This window comes from Dromiciops gliroides, chromosome 2 (assembly GCF_019393635.1).
Source record: "Dromiciops gliroides isolate mDroGli1 chromosome 2, mDroGli1.pri, whole genome shotgun sequence".
Taxonomy (NCBI): domain Eukaryota; kingdom Metazoa; phylum Chordata; class Mammalia; order Microbiotheria; family Microbiotheriidae; genus Dromiciops; species Dromiciops gliroides.
Genome location: NC_057862.1, coordinates 262,127,669 through 262,143,988, shown reverse-complemented (window position 1 = coordinate 262,143,988; position 16,320 = coordinate 262,127,669). Strand labels below are relative to the sequence as shown.

Here is a 16,320-nt window from a genome sequence, read left to right as displayed (position 1 = left end):
AACATTTATTTTATCTTAAAGTTTAAAGTATCTGCAATTTTATGAGATGATGTTTCTACATTAGATACTCCAGTAGTATACTTCCTGAATTAAGCAATGTATTACTCTATTGCTGTATCCTTTGTCATCATATCCTCCAAAAATGTATAGTTTTCCATTAATGCAAGCACCACAACTTCCTGACATGGATGTAGGGAGTTCTCCTTCCATGAGGTGCATTGTCCTGCAGCAAAACAACATGGGATTACATAACTTTCCAGAAAAACAAATAAAAACATCCCCTAAATTCCATCAATCATTTCATCAAAATGTACTAACAATCTTACTTTGTAAAATATCATAAAGTTCCATTGCAAAGATCATCAGACATATACCAAAATATACAATGTTTTCATGTGTACTACCGGAACTGAGAATTAGTGGAATTAAAGAAAAGGCCATAAGATAGGTTTTGGGAGAGGAAAAATGTTGAGAATTTATTAAAATAGAGACCTAAGAAAAAGGAAGAAAAGTTAAACATTTGCTGTAATAGTACAGAGACAGTCTTACAGCATTTAACCAAATTCTACAATAGTTACTACAAGAGCTGGCATACTACATGATTTAAAACATATATAGCTTACCATAAACCATTGTCAATTTCATAGATCCAAATTTCATCATTAGGCAAATACACTTCATTGTCTTCAATAGACTAAAAACATAAGATATATAAAAGATACATTTGTCACTTAAGTACATCACATACTACTAACATTATTGGGCATGAAGACTGTGATGGGCAAAATACAAAATAGAATCAGATATAAAAATCATCATGTGGGGTTTTAAACATAAAACATTCAATGAATAAAAGAGAAAGAATAAATGTTTTTTTCAGGGATAGTGGGTAGATTGCTTGTTTGGAGTATGTAGAAAATCAAGTGGTCTCATGTAAGAAAAGCTTCTGGGAAAGTAAATCACAGAAGAGATCTCAAAAGAGAAAATTGAGCTGGAGATGCTATTTAGAACAAGGAATCAAAAAAGCAGTATGAAGGTAATGGCTAAAAAGGGTGTAGAAATGAAGTACATTCTGACTTAAGAGAAGTAACTATGAAAGGAAAGACATGTAAAGAAACAATAAAGAATATTATGGCCCAAGGGACATGTTTGATATTTTTTTCCAGAGAGTAACCAAGAACCCTCTAAAGAAGATAACATGAAACATGAAAAAAAGTATTAGCAGCTAAGTAGGATTCTAACATTGTTTCACTTAAGTTGCACATTTAAGAAAAGTTATAGGAGCTGCATTAGAATCTTTAGGAGCAATCAGCAAAAGCTTTGCTGCCATAACCATAAATATAGATGACCCTTAGAGCACTTTTGTGCTGATTTCAAATACAGTTTCAAATTTTGTCTATTATCCAGTTATCAAAAGGATTGCAATCTTTAAAAAAAATTTTAACTTTTTACTAAGAAAAATTGTGCTCATTTAATTCACCTAAAATTTAGCTACTGATATTATCCTATTACATTTCACCTGTAGAATATCCCTCTAAAATACCCAACAGTAGTCATTAAGAATGCTTGGGCTTAACCTGTCCTAGTCTGTTTTTCCATTGTGGTAATTTTTTTTTTTTTTAGGCAATGGGGGTTAAGTGACTTGCCCAGCGTCACACAGCTAGTAAGTGTTAAGTGTCTGAGGCCGAATTTGAACTCAGGTCCTCCTGACTCCAGGGCCAGTGCTCTATTCACTGCGCCACCTAGCTGCCCCCAGGATTTTTTAATGTAGTAGATATTCACACTGTCCCATTTATAAATAAAGCAGCAATATTATATATATATATATATAAATTGTAATTCTAGTAAAAGAACAAGCACTTTTAATACCCAATAGATATCTCAAGATCCCTTTTCACACTTGGGTGTTTCTCAAGAGAAGTTTCCTATTTTAAACATATTTTGGTATTCTCTTGTAGGAGATTTCATTAAGATTAGAAGCTTAAAAGTTCAGCTTCATTTTGGAATAAATTAAGATCAGTGCCAGGCATCAGTATAGGCACTTCAATATTAATTGATTGATTAATCACCCAAATCCTAAATTACTGGAAGTTTTGGTACAAATAATTCTTCACTGAATAAAGTAGGTTTTATTGCTAATGGCAGATTTTAATGATATATAGTATATTCATGTGTTAAGCAAAAAGAGCAGTATGTTAAATAGTTTTTTTTGTTCTTTCCCAATCAAGGTACATGAATGGCATGTACCAAGAACCATGCATCCTGCCAGTTAGTATTCTATCAAGAGTGAGACTAAAGCCTTATCCTGACAACTATTTTACAACAAAAACTGAGTTCAGATGCTTTCTCAACTGAAGAAATAAAGTTTCACCTCCAAGACTTATTCACTCATTTGGATGCAAGGCTTATCTACAAAACCTTGAGAGATGAGGATTAGAAATAATAATGTTACCAAATAATGCCTGGCACATAACTATCAAGCAAGATATGATACAATGAAAACAGCCCTGACTCAGAACCCAGAAGATCTGGGTTAAAATTCTACCTCTAAAACTTAGTACCTGACTTGTCTTAGGCAAGTCACTCGATCTAATTGGCCATTAGTTTCCTCATCTGTAAAGCGAGGTAGTTGCAAAAAGTCATTAAATTGTTAATGCCTTTTAACTAAGTGATACCATTACCCCCCAGATCAAAAAAAGGAAAAGGACTTAAATATACAAAAATATTTATAGCAGCTCTTTTTGTACTGGCAAAGAACTGGAAACTTATGGGGTACCTATCCATTAGAGAATGACTAAACAAATTATGGTACATGGATGTAACGGAGTACAACTGTGCCAGAAGAAGTGATCAAAGTGATGGTTTCAGAGAATCCTGGAAAAACTTGAATGAACAAAGTGAAGTGAACAGAGTCAGGAGAACACTAACATTAATATTGTAAAGACAGTTTTGAAAGACATAAGAACTCTGATCCATGCAAAATAAAATAAAACTTAAATAGATGGTCTATGAGGTTCCTTCAAGCTCTTATTTATGATTTTGTAACCTGAAGTTCTAAAAATATTTTGCTACGTATAGAATTTTGATGCACAACTAAACATGCATGAACATGTCTTAGCCTGTCCTGCCACATAGCACATAAACTGAGACTTCACATAAGATGCAAGAACATGTCAACTACTGAGTTCTCACTATATACGAATATCCATGCCCTGATCCACAACTGAACCACACTTTATGACTTCCACCATATTACATAGTTTATATGCAAATTCACACATCATTCAACAAAAGTAGGTGGTGGTAAAATCTGGTTGGATTTTTTAAAATTCAGCAACAAAAAATACATATAAAACATCGATGGGACATGAGACAAAATGTATATTGAATAGTATGTTGAACTAAGTACAAAATCATTGGGTTTTATTTAGAAACCTTTTAAGAAATCACAAGATGATATGTAAACATTCTAAGGCTAATTTTCCAATACTTAAGTCCCTTATTTCTTTGTTAACTGATAAGAAAAACAGTATTTTGAACTTGTAGCAAGATGGTTGAGAGGTACAAAAATCAAGCTAAGAAGTTTTAAGCTGTAGAGTATCTTCTGTAGAGCAGCAGTTGCTTAAAAAAAAAATAATTACTAGTTTCAAAATTGAAATACCTGACTCTGGAATAGAAGTTTTATACTGCAATTTAGAATATAAATCAAGACACCATGGCATACATACCAACTTTTAAAAGTTCACTTTCTAGTTTGTGTTTTAATCCACAATGCAGCACTATACAAAGATGTAAATTTAACACATGTATTTCTAACACAAACGTGTTAGAAAATCTTTGTTATCAAAAGAAAATTCTTCCTGAATGTCATGATCGACAGAAGTTATATCAGTTCTGAGATGTGTAGAATTTGAAAAGCATGTTGAATTATACTTATACTTTTTCCCCACTGTAATGCTAGGAATAAAGTTCTTACCCACTTCAGTAATGTGTAAAAGATCATTAAGAGCAAGGAATAATCAAAATGTTTCACTTTTGCTTTTTAATTCCCTGCACTTAACAATGTGGCACACAATGAGTGCTTAATTAGTGCTCATATTGATTGGTTGATTGATAGCCAGTATAATTTGTTTTGTACAGTACCTTTCCCTTACCTTCAGAGGGCACTGCAGTTTTTGAAGCACGTTGACCTAGAGAGAACTAGCTTAGTCCTGGGTTGTTCCCTGTTTAAAGAATACCTTTGAGAGGAGATATTCAGGGATAGAGGTGAATCTAATTTAGTCCAAGACAACTACAGCCTTCCTATGACTTATTCTAGAAAAAAAAAAAACATCGAAATAACTGGAGCAACTCAAGAATCCCAGAAATACTTTAAGCCATGATGATCTGGATAGCTGTTCTCAAATTCTTTCGTCTCAGAACCCCTTTACATTCTTATAAATTATTGAGAATCTCCCAATGTTTTTGTTTATGTGGGTTATATTTATCAGTTACTATATTAGAAATTAAAACAAAGGCAGCTAGGCGGTGCAGTGGATAGAGTACCGGCCCTAGATTCAGGAGGACCTGAACTCAAATCCGGCCTCAGACACTTGATACTTGTTAGCTGTGTGACCCTGGGCAAGTCGCTTAAACCCAATTGCCTAAAAAAAAAAAAAAGAAATTAAAACAAGCTAGTATTATCATGAAAACAGTTTTGATCTCAAGGACCACCTGAAAGGGTCTCAGAGGTTTCCCAGAACATAGTTTGAAAACTGCTGACCTAGATTAGTTCTAGGCAATTTATGTTGCTCCGGTGGCACTGAAGATAATTCTTGTTAACATTCTTAACATTCCTCCTAGGTACTTTTCTTTCTTCTTATTACTTTGTTTCCTTCCTCTCCTGCTTAAACCTCAGTCCCTGCAAAGAACATCTACAGGCATTCCTTAGTCCTACAAAGACTACAGATTCATCATCTAAACTCAGAGGCTACTATGACAGGACCTGTATTCCCGAATTGGGCTTATATACCAGGAGACTTCTGAACTCAATTAGCCCACATGGTGGAGCTATAGCTGACATTCAACCTTTCAGGTGAGATACAAACCTTTATCATTTAGGGAACAGTGTGGGAATAGAGAACTTTTATTATTAACTTGGAGGACTGGTAGATACTACCAATGCAGGTTTTTTTGTTTTGTTTTTGGGGGGTTTTTTGCAGGGAAATGAGAGTTAAGTGACTGCCCAGGGTCACACAGCTAGTGTCAAGTGTCTGAGGTCAGATTTGAATTCAGGTCCTCCTGAATCCAAGGCCAGTGCTTTATTCACTATGTCACCTAGCTGTCCTGAATAATGCAGTTTTTTTTGTTTTTGTTTTGTTTTTCGGGGCAATGAGGGTTAAGTGACTTGCCCAGGGTCACACAGCTAGTAAGTGTCAAGTGTCTGAGGCTGGATTTGAACTCAGGTCCTCCTGAATCCAAGGCCAGTGCTTTATCCACTGTGCCACCTACCTGCCCCAACCAATGCAGTTTTAAGTGAAAACTTTCTCTGTTTTCTTAAGCATCAAAAATCAATTACCAAATTAAGGTTCACTTTGTTAGAGCTCCATAGCCTTCAAAGTATTTCTTTTCTTTTTTCTTTTTTTTTTTTTAGTGAGGCAATTGGGGTTAAGTGACTTGCCCAGGGTCACACAGCTAGTAAGTGTTAAGTGTCTGAGGCCACATTTGAACTCAGGTCCTCCTGACTCCAGGGCCAGGGCTCTATCCACTGCGCCACCTAGCTGCCCCTCAAAGTATTTCTTAACAAACATGAGGCCTGGCTATCTTTAGGAATGGAATCCCTCCCCCAAGGAGCTGCCACAGAAACTTGGTGGAATAGGAATGCCAACACACAGATGCTACCCAAAGATTCACAGGATTCCTAGGCTTTTAGTTTTGAAAACAATTTGCTTCTGTCAAAAAAAAAATGTGGCCAAGATACAGACTAAAGAGAGACAAGCAGAAGAATGTGACATACAATGATTCCTCCATATACTACTTCTGCCAAGTCAGCATGGAATGGAGGCACTCTGACAAAAATCGGGAAAAGCAAAGGTAGATTAGTCAATTAGAGAATTTCTGTAATATCAGTAGATATCCATAACCCAGAATGTTTTAAACCTAAAAAGCCATAATAAGGAAATAAACCAGTAGTTAGTGTTTATTCAGGTAATCACACTTCCCAAAAGAGCCAGCCAAAATTCCATCTGGCTACAGGAGTAAAAGGTCAAATTATGTTTGAAAGAAATTTTGATTTGCCATCTGCCTTCTTAATACTCCGTATGGATGTAGTCTTTTTCAAATATTTGATTTTAAATGGACAACTATGTCATGTGTTTCCATGAAAAAGACTGATATATTACAGATTTGTCATTGGTTGTATGAACTTTTGGCATGTTAACTTTTAACAAATTCTATAAAATAAAACAGAGTTCTCTTGGAATTCTCAAAAAAGATAAAACACTGGCAAAAAAAACACACATGGCATTAAAAGCAGCTAATAACACACTAGAAATTAAGTGTGGCCTAGCAATTTTTTTTAAATCTTCGATTTCAATCACATTTCTAAGAGGTTGTGAGACTCAGGAACAATACTATGGTCCTGCTGGAGTACTTAAGGCCGAGTCAATTTTTGATGCAGAGAAGTTACTGGCTCAGGAAGAAGTAGCTGAGAGGAGAACCAACACTGTATAAAGAGAAAGAAAGGAGGGAAAATTGAGGGTTAGGGAAGAGGTTAATGGGAACGGTGGGGGAATAGTGTCAAGACCACCACAGATGATGGAGATAAGTAACAAAAGGAATGGAGTATGGTACAGTGTAAAAGCACTTTGGGAGTCTACGGACCTGGGTTCACGTCCTCAATTCTTAGTTAGGACTTACTAGCTGGGTACCCATTGGGCACATCATTTCACTTTTCTGAGTCTCAATTTTCTCATCTGTAAAATGAGATGTTTAAGCTAGTCTATCTCAAAAGTCCCTTCCAGCCCTGCACTATGATTAAGTGACTTGGTGTGCCTAAGCTTAGGGGGAAGGTCAATATTGAGAGCCTCAAGTCAGAGGAGAGGTTGGCAACCGGGTTTTTCCAGGGGAAAGACTCTCTCCATGGTGGATCCAAACATGAGGACGAGTAGACGGAGTTAAGCAGCCTGTACCCGGGGCCACTTCCTGGCCGGGAGACTCGAGAAGAGAAGTGACCACAGAGTGTGTGAAATACTCCGAGATCCCCCTACCAACCCCGCCCCCCGCCTCAAGTGGGTTCTTCAACACTCCCCAACCCCGGTCAGGAGCTGACCAGGCGTGCCCGCCCACGCCAGGAGCGGGCCGTGCGTGCTCCCTTCCCCACCTCTCCACCCCCAGGCTCTGGAACGGCCGCGAGAGTTCCGCCTCCTCTAGGAGCGGGCAGTGCGTGCTCTCCCCCTTCCCCACACCCTCCAGGAGTGGGCCGAGAGCGCGCAGCCACTTCCCTTCCCTCCCCCCGCTACTCGCGAGCGCGCTCTCCCCTCTCCCCCTTCCCCCTTCCCCTTCCCCCCGCGCCTTCCAGGGGTGGGGCGTGCGCGCTCCTTCATACACGCCCCCCACGCCCTCCAGGAGCCGGCCGATCACGCTCCCCCTCCCGCATCGTGCGTGCTCTCCTCCGCCCCTCCTACCGAAACCGGGGCTGAAGCTAAACTCTCCCCACGCCCCCCCCTTCTAATCCCCACCCCTCCCCCTATCTCTGGGCTGGCCTGAGCGCCCCCCTCCAATCCGAGCCCTGGGCTGGCCCTGAGACTCCCCCGCCCCCCCCCCCCCGCCTTCAATCCCCGCCCCTCCCACCGAGCCCGGGCTGGCCCAGGGCGGTCTCCCCGCCCCTCCCACCGAGTTGCCTCGGAAGGTCGGGGCTCCAGGTGCCCTTGTGCCCTTACCACATATCCCCCCCAGACGTAGAGGAAGTTCCCGTCCACTACAGCGCAGTGTCCGCTCCGCTCCTCGGCCACACAGTACCGTTCGGCCTCTGCCATTGCCGCCGCCATCCTTCCCCGGGCCTGGCCTAGAAAATAGAGCAGCTGAGTACCTCACGCCCCTTCCACTCGTAGCGACCTGTTTGGAGGCTCCCTTCTCCACACCGGGAAGGACGGAAAGCGGAAAGGGTCTAACCTGGGGGAGGCGGAAGTGATACGTTCCGCTTCTCCGCACAGCTCCCGCGAAGCGACGGGCAGTGTTCGGTAGTAACTGCGCTGTGAGCCCGGGAGCAGGCCCGGCGCTGGAAGGCTTAGCGCCTCCCGAAAATGGAACGCAACGGCCACCGTCCTTCCTCCGCACCTGATTCCAGCCCCGGCTGCTGCTGCTTCCTGGCTGAATCGGCGCTGCTTGTTAATAAATATCAATATGTGTCCTGTCTCTGTTGTTCTGACCTCTGCCCCACCCCACACACCTCTGATTTAAAATGTCATCTTTTATGAAAAGCTTTTCCCTACCCCTCTTAATCTAGTGTCTTCCCGCTCTTGACTATCTCCAGTTCATCCCGTATATGCCTTGTTTGTTCGCGCTTGTTAACACTGCTTTTTGCTTGTATATACTACTTAAAGTAGCCAATTAATAAGTGCTTGTGGAATGACTGATGTGTTCTATCAACCCGTATTATCTCCCATATTGCGTGTGAGGAAACTGAGGCAGAAAGAGTTTAAATGGGTTTGTCCAGGAAGTGTAGCAACCTAACTGCTAAGTGTAGCAACCTAGCTAGTAAGTGTATCAGGCAGATTTTGAACCAAGGACTTCCTGACTCCCAAATTCTCTTCTATTAACCATGACCCAAAGTTCTGGAATTTCAATTTTTTTTCTTGCTTGAGGTTCTCTTGCCCCACGAAGGCCACGTACCAGCTTAATTTAGTGATTGGGAAAGTAGTTAAGGTCTTAATGCACGCATATGTATGATCAACATAAGACTATGGATCCCCACTTGTATTTAGACTAATAGCTAGATGTCATTTGTAGTCCAGTGATTTAGGAAGATCAAAAATACCACCTAATAAATTACTCTTTCTCTTTTACAAATATACTTAATATTTCAAATATACCATCAGCAATAAGATCTGTTTAACACAATGAAGAACTACCTCAGTCCACAGTTATTTTAAGTGTTTATTTGCTAAACAGTACAGATTTGGTATCATGCATTGAATAAAACTACAAGTACATGAGACATGCACCTGGGGAACCAAAGATGTGCATATTAGAGGACCAAAGTGTTAGGGGCCCAGACCATCCCAGAAGTTCTCTGGGGTACATCAAAGAACCTTCTCCTTGAGAAACTAAACCAGAGGACAGACCCACCTAGAGAGATAAGTGGAACCAGATCTGACTGAGCTTCCTCCAACCCCCCACCCTTCATTCCAGTCTCCCTCACCCCTGGGGAGATAAATTTGGGTGTGGCTGCTGCTGTCTTGAGGAGAGAGATGGCTTGATAAATCTGCAGCCACCCCTAACCCAAATCCTCCAGCCACCACCAGTGGGGGATGGTCCTCCCTCACTAAGGGAACTTTCCACAGTCAGATGATCACCTCATCAAACCAACATCTAATCACCTCATCGGACCTCCATCAGTCCTCTATAAAAGTACCTGCCTGTCTCCTGCTAGAGGAGATTGGTATCTCAGAGCCGTGCTCTATGCCATGCCTTTCTCCCCATGAGAAGTCCAATGATTTCTCTCTTGGTTTCCCTTCCCTTCCCCTTCCTCTAACTAAACTATCACCTTATTCTAACTGCCTTTGTGTGCAAGAGGGTGTAATTCTTTAAAGAGGAATTCCTAAGCACCCCAAACCCCTAACCCCTATTCCAAACCCCCTACCCCATTTTCCCCACAACAAAAGGTACCATATTTCACCCACTTTGAGGGGCTAGCTGTGGAATGTGTACCCTTGTAAAGATCAATGGAAAAATTAAATATGTATGATTATTTTCTGTTTTAAAGGAATCAAAATTTTAATATGGAACAGGTCTTAAAAATAGGAGTAACTGATCACTTTCACACTGAAAAAAAACATGACATAATGTTTGTCTATTACTATAAGTAAACTCTATTATAAAGTAGACTCTTGATAGTCTATTCTGGGCCAGGCCTGACTGTCTGATTCATTCAAGATACAATTTGTAGACCATATTACATTTAATAAATGGAAGTCTACTTAAAAATAGCATGTGGGAAACAATTTTTATAGCCAGTATTTCTGATAAAGGCCTCATTTCTAAAATATATTGGGAACTAAATCAAATTTATAAGAATCCAAGTCATTCCCCAATTGAGAAATAGTCAAAGGATATGAACAGGCAGTTTTCAGATGAAGAAATCAAAGCTATCTATTGCCATATAAAAAAATGTACTAAATCACTATTGGTTAGAGAAATGCAAATTAAAACAGCTCTAATGTACCATCTCACACCAGATTGGCTAATATGACAAAAAAAAGGAAATAATAAATGTTGGAGAAGCTGTGGAAAAATTGAAACACTGATGCATTGTTGGTGGAGCTGTGGACTGATCCAACCATTCTGGAGAGCAATTTGGAACCATGTCCAAAAGGCTATAAAGCTGTGCATACCCTTTGACCCAGTAATACCACTATTAGGTCTTTTTCCCAAAGATCATAAAAAAGGGAAAAGGACCCACATGTCTCCCTAAATTGCCCTGGGCTGGAAAAATGATTCATTGTGACTTCTTTGCTTTTCCAATTAGAATTCAATCTGTTGCATTCTCTAGTGTGGGGGGAGAGCTAGATTCCAATGCTCCCTCTCACTCTTGCCATCTCAATTCTTCCTTGGGGGCTGATTTATTTAATTGGGTGCATTTCCATATGGAGATATATGGGAAGCTGTTTGTTTGCTGAATATAATTTCCATGTTTTTTTTCATAAAAGTATTTTAGTATTTTCTAGTTACATGTAGAGATCGTTTTCAACATTTATTTTTATAAGATTTCTAGTTTCAAATTTTACTCCCTCCTTCTCCTCCCTCCCCCCTCTCCAAGACAGTAAGCAATCTGATATAGGTTATATATGTACAATCACATTAAACATATTTTTGCATTAGTCATGCTGTGAAAGAAGAATCAGAGCAAAAAGGAAAAACCTCAAAAAACAAAAACAAAAAAATAGAAATAGTATGGTTCAATCTGCATCTAGATTCCACAGTTCTTTTTTCTGGATTTGGAGCGCATTTTCCATCATGAGTCCTTTGGAACTATCTTGGACCATTGTGTCAAGTCTATCACAGTTGATGTGTACAATGTTCTGGTTCTGCTCATCTCATTCAGCATCAGTTCATGTAAATCCTTCCAGGTTTCTCTGAAACCTGCCTGCTCATCGTTTCTTACAGCACAATAGTATTCCATTACATTCATATACCACAACTTGTTCAGCTATTCCCCATTCCCCTAAAGACATGGGACAGGGACTGGTAGGAGCACACAGCAGCTGTGGTGGGGAACATTCCAGCGCCCAGAGACAGAAAGGGCTGAGACAGAGGACCAGAAAGATATCTGAGGGTTTCCCTGAGTAGGCACTGGGTACAGGAATTTGTGCCATCTGACAGCTCTATTGCCTACCACTCGGGCCCAAGTGACTAATCCAGGGTGGAGAGGAGTGGTTTAAAAATTGGCCCTAAAAGTGTACTGAGCAGGGAATGAGTACCAGGAAGTAAGTGGTAACTGTGTGACTCTAATTCATGGACCAGAAAACAGTATTCCATCTGAAAAGGGAGCCTGCAGTTCAGTTACTCTGAACCCACAGAACATCCCAGCAGACCAATAGTGACTGAGTCAAGCAGCAGTCTGATAAAACTCCCAACCAAAAACATGCTGACAGAACCAAACTTAGGTCAGGAACTCTCAAAAATCAGACCACGAGGGCAATGAATAAATGTTCCCCTGAGATTTTGGGGAACCTAAACTAACCCCTAGATTGAACTAGGAAAACAGTAGAAGAACATGAGAAGACAAAAGCTCAAGCCAGACATCCACCCCACTGAAGTGTACAGAGCCTAGCACTAACATAAAGCTTATAATCAAGAAGTAAATTAACAAAAAAGAGTGGTCAAAGGATATGAATAGACAGTTTTCAGATGAAGAAATCAAAGCTATCTATTGCCATATGAAAAAATGCTCTAAATCACTATTGATTAGAGAAATGCAAATTAAAATAACTTTGAGGTACCACCTTACATCGATCAGATTGGCTAATATGACAAAAAAGGAAAAATAATAAATGTTGGAGAAGATGTGGAAAAATTGGAATACTAATGCATTTGTTGGTAAAGTTGTGAACTGATCCAACCATTCTAGAGAGCAATTTGGAACCATGACAAAAAGGCTAGGGGGCTGTGCATACCCTTTGATCCAGTAATACCACTACTAGGTCTGTATCCCCAAGACATCATAAAAAAAGGGGAAAGGACTCACATGCACAAAAATATTTATAGCAGCTCTCTTTTTTAGTGGCAAAGAATTGGAAATCAAGGGGAAGCCCATCATTTGGGGAATGGCTAAACAAGTTGTCGTATATGAATGCAATGGAATACCATTGTGCTATAAGAAATGATGAGCATGAAGATTTCAGAAAAACCTGGAAATACTTAAGCGGATTGATACTGAGTGAAGTGAGCAGAACCAGGAGAATACTACAGAGTAATAGCAACATTGTGCGATGATCAACTGTGATAGACTTAGCTCTTCTCAGCAATAAATGATTCAAGACAATTCCAAAGGACTCATAGGAAATGCTCTCCACATCCAGAAAAAAGAACTGTGGAATCTGAGTGCAGATTGAACCATACTGTTTCTCCTTTTTGTTTGTTCTTTTTTGTTTTTTGAAGGTTTTCCATTTTGTTCTGATTATTCTTTCACAGCATGACTAATGTAGAAATGTTTAATATTGTTGTACATGTATAACCTATATCAGATTACTTTCTGTCTTAAGGAGGAGGGAGAAAAATTTGGAACTCAAAATCCTATGAAAACAAATGTTGAAAACTATCTTTACATGGAACTGGAAATTAGTAAAATACTTTTATGATTAAAAAAAAGATTTAGCAGCCACCAATATAAAGCAGTGGAGAGCTTAGAATATGATATTCTAGAAAGATGTAGGCTTACAATCAAGAATAACTTAACCAGGAAAACTAAATATAATCCCAGAGTGGAAAAAAATTAATCTTTAATGAAATAAAAAAGTTCCAAGCATTCCTGATGAAAAGACAAAGTTGAGTTAAAAATTTGACATACAAACACAAAAATGAAGAGAAGCATAAAAAGGTCAACATGAGTGAGCAAACATAGGGGACTAAAAAAGATTAAATTGTTTACATTCTTATATGAGAGAATGAAAACTGTAACCTTCAATGATAAAATCACTAGGGCTTATAAAAGGAGTCTAATTGAAAGAATCACGTTTGGATGTTCTAGAAAAAAGAATGGAATGAGTGGGAAGAGGGGTGCACTAAGAGAAAAAGGAAGCAAGAAGGGGGAAATTATCTCATAAATAGGGTGTAATAAAAATTTATGCATCCTTTGTTTTTTTATCAAATTAACCAATGGTTTATCTATTTTATTGGGTTTTTTCCCATAAAACCAGCTTCTGGTTTTATTTATTAGTTCAGTGGTTTTCTTTCAATTTTATTAATCTCTCTTTTGATTTTCAGGATTTCTAATTTGTTTAGTTGGGGATTTTTAATTTGTTCATTTTTTTTAGTTTTTCTAGTTCCATGTCCAATTCATTGATCTGCTTTTTCTCTATTTTATGGATGTAAGCAGTTAGGAATATAAAATTTCCCCTAAGTACCACTTTGGCTGTATCCCATAAATTTTGATATGTTGTCTCATCATTGTCATTTTCTTTAATGAAATCATCAATTGTTTCTAGGATTTGTTCTTTGACCACTTGTTTTGTTTTTGCTTTTTTAGTGAGGCAATTGGGGTTAAGTGACTTGCCCAGGGTCACACAGCTAGTAAGTGTTAAGTGTCTGAGGCCGGATTTGAACTCAGGTACTCCTGACTCCAGGCCCAGTGCTCTATCCACTGCACCACCTAGCTGCCCTGACCACTTGTTTTTTAGGATCAGATTACTAATTTCCAATTGATTTTTAATCTCTCTTTCAATTGTCCATTAATGAATGTAATTTTTATTGCATTATGATCTGAAAAGGATGTGTTTACTATTTCTGCTTTTCTGCATCTGGTTGTAAGGTTTTTATGCCCTAATACATGGACAATTTTTGTGTAGGTTCCATGTACTGCTGAGAAGATTCCCATTCAACTTTCTTCAGAGATCTGTCATATCTAACTTTTCTAGAATTTTATTCCTTAACTTCTTTTTTGTTTAGATTTATCTAGTTCTGACAAGGGAAAGTTGAACTATTTTTTTTTTTTGCATGGGGCAATGAGGGTTATCCACTGTGCCACCTAGCTGCCCCCAAAATCTTGGTTTTCTAATTGTGAATGTATTGTTTTCCTTGGGAGCACAGTTCTGGAGTAGAGTTGCAGGTTCTCTTTTTAGTAAATACTGCCTGTCTGCTGCTGGAATATATCAACTGTATCTTCATTTCCATTTCCATTTCCAACTGTGCAGCTGTGTCTGTTTCATTGATTGGTTGCCCATCAAATCAGAATCTGATCTGCCTTATTGACAAATTCTGTCATTCACAATAGGCTTTCATTAGTTTACTAAGTAGTGTGTGTCTCTTAATCTTAAATTGCACCACCAAACCATCATGCCCTTCAAAGGCTTTTTGTAGGCTATGGCAAGTCTGGGGGTCTCCTCAGCTGATGTGAAAAGTGCTGTTGAGGAAAAAAAGGCAGGAGTATCAATCATGATTTCAGACAAAGCAAAAGCAAAAATTTACCTACTTACAAGAAATAAGTAATGAAATTACACTTTGCTAAACGGTACCATGGACAATGAATTAATATCAATACTATACATATATTCCAAATGACATAGCACCTAAATTTTTTTCTTTTGCAGGGCAATGAGGATTAAATGACTTGCCCATAGTCACATAGCTGGTAAGTGTCAAGTATCTGAGGTCAGATTTGAACTCAGGTCCTCCTGAATCCAAGGGCTGGTGCTTTATCCTCTGTGCCACCTAGCTGCCCCTTTAAGAATTTAGATGATAAGGGACAGCTAGGTGGCACAGAGGATAAAGCACCAGCCCTTGGATTCAGGAGGACCTGAACATTTGAACATACCAAAATTGGTGAGATGTAGCCAAGGCAGTAATTAGGAGAAAACTTCTGTCTCTAAGTTCTTTTATCAATAAGAGAGAAAGAACAGATCTATAAATTGGGCATGCAACTAAAACAACTAGAAAGCCAACAAAATTTTAAAAGCCCAATTAAACACCAAATTAGGAATCTGAAAATCAAATGAAAGATAAAAAAATTTGAAAGTAGAAAAAAAGAAACATTGACTTAATAAAATTAGAAGTGATTTTTAAAAAACAATAAAATAGATAAGCTGATAGCTAATTTGATTGAGAGGAAAATTACAAGTATAAAAATGAAAAGGAGCTATTTTGTCCAACTATATGCAAATTGAACTATTTTTTTTTTTGCAAGGGGCAATGAGGGTTAAGTGACTTGCCCAGGGTCACACAGCTAGTAAGTGTCATGTGTCTGAGGCCAGATTTGAACTCCGGTCCTCCTGACTCCAGGGCCAGTGCTTTATCCACTGTACCACCTAGCTGCCCCCAAATAGAACTATCTTAATGAAATGGATGAATATTTACAAAAATATTAATTTTACAGATTAACAGAGGACAGAATACTTAAATAACCCCATCTAGAAAAAGTAGTTGAAGCTGTGTGACCCTGGGCAAGTCACTTAAACCTCATCTGCCCACAAAAAAAACCCCAAAAAACAAAAAGATTGGGGCTGCAGCTAGGTGGCACAGTGGATAAAGCACCTACCCTGGATTCAGGAGGACCTGAGTTCAAATCCAGCCTCAGACACTTGACACTTACTAGCTCTGTGACCCTGGGCAAGTCACTTAACCCTCATTGCCCCACCAAAAAAAAAGAAAGAAAGAAAAGAAAAAGAAAAAGAAGTTGAACAAGCCATTAATGAACTCCCAAAGAAAAAACCCAAGGACTAGATGGATTTACAAGTGAATTCTACCAAACTTTAAAGAACAATTAATTCCAATTCTATATAACTTATTTGAAAAAAAAATAGGCAAAGAAGGGATACCAAATTCTTTCTGTGACACAAATTTAATCTTGAAACTTAAACCACAGAATCAAAACAGACAAAGAAAACTATAGATCAATTTCCTTAATGA

General features: G+C 38.9%; 1 protein-coding gene across 4 annotated transcripts in view; it reads right to left on the bottom strand.

Annotated features, from left to right (window-relative positions):
• The window catches only part of KLHDC1 (kelch domain containing 1), a 41,347-nt gene extending 33,055 nt beyond the window's left edge, over positions 1 to 8,292 (bottom strand). For all 4 annotated transcript variants that reach the window (XM_043986800.1, XM_043986797.1, XM_043986799.1 and 1 more), the window contains exons 1-4: positions 8,152 to 8,292; positions 7,920 to 8,044; positions 624 to 694; positions 106 to 223 (exon numbers count right to left, since the gene is read on the bottom strand). In XM_043986800.1, the coding sequence (XP_043842735.1) occupies positions 106 to 223; positions 624 to 694; positions 7,920 to 8,027 (297 nt within the window). In that variant the 5' untranslated portion in view covers positions 8,028 to 8,044; positions 8,152 to 8,292. The remainder of the gene's footprint in view (positions 1 to 105; positions 224 to 623; positions 695 to 7,919; positions 8,045 to 8,151) is intronic.
• Positions 8,293 to 16,320: the final 8,028 nt, after the last annotated feature.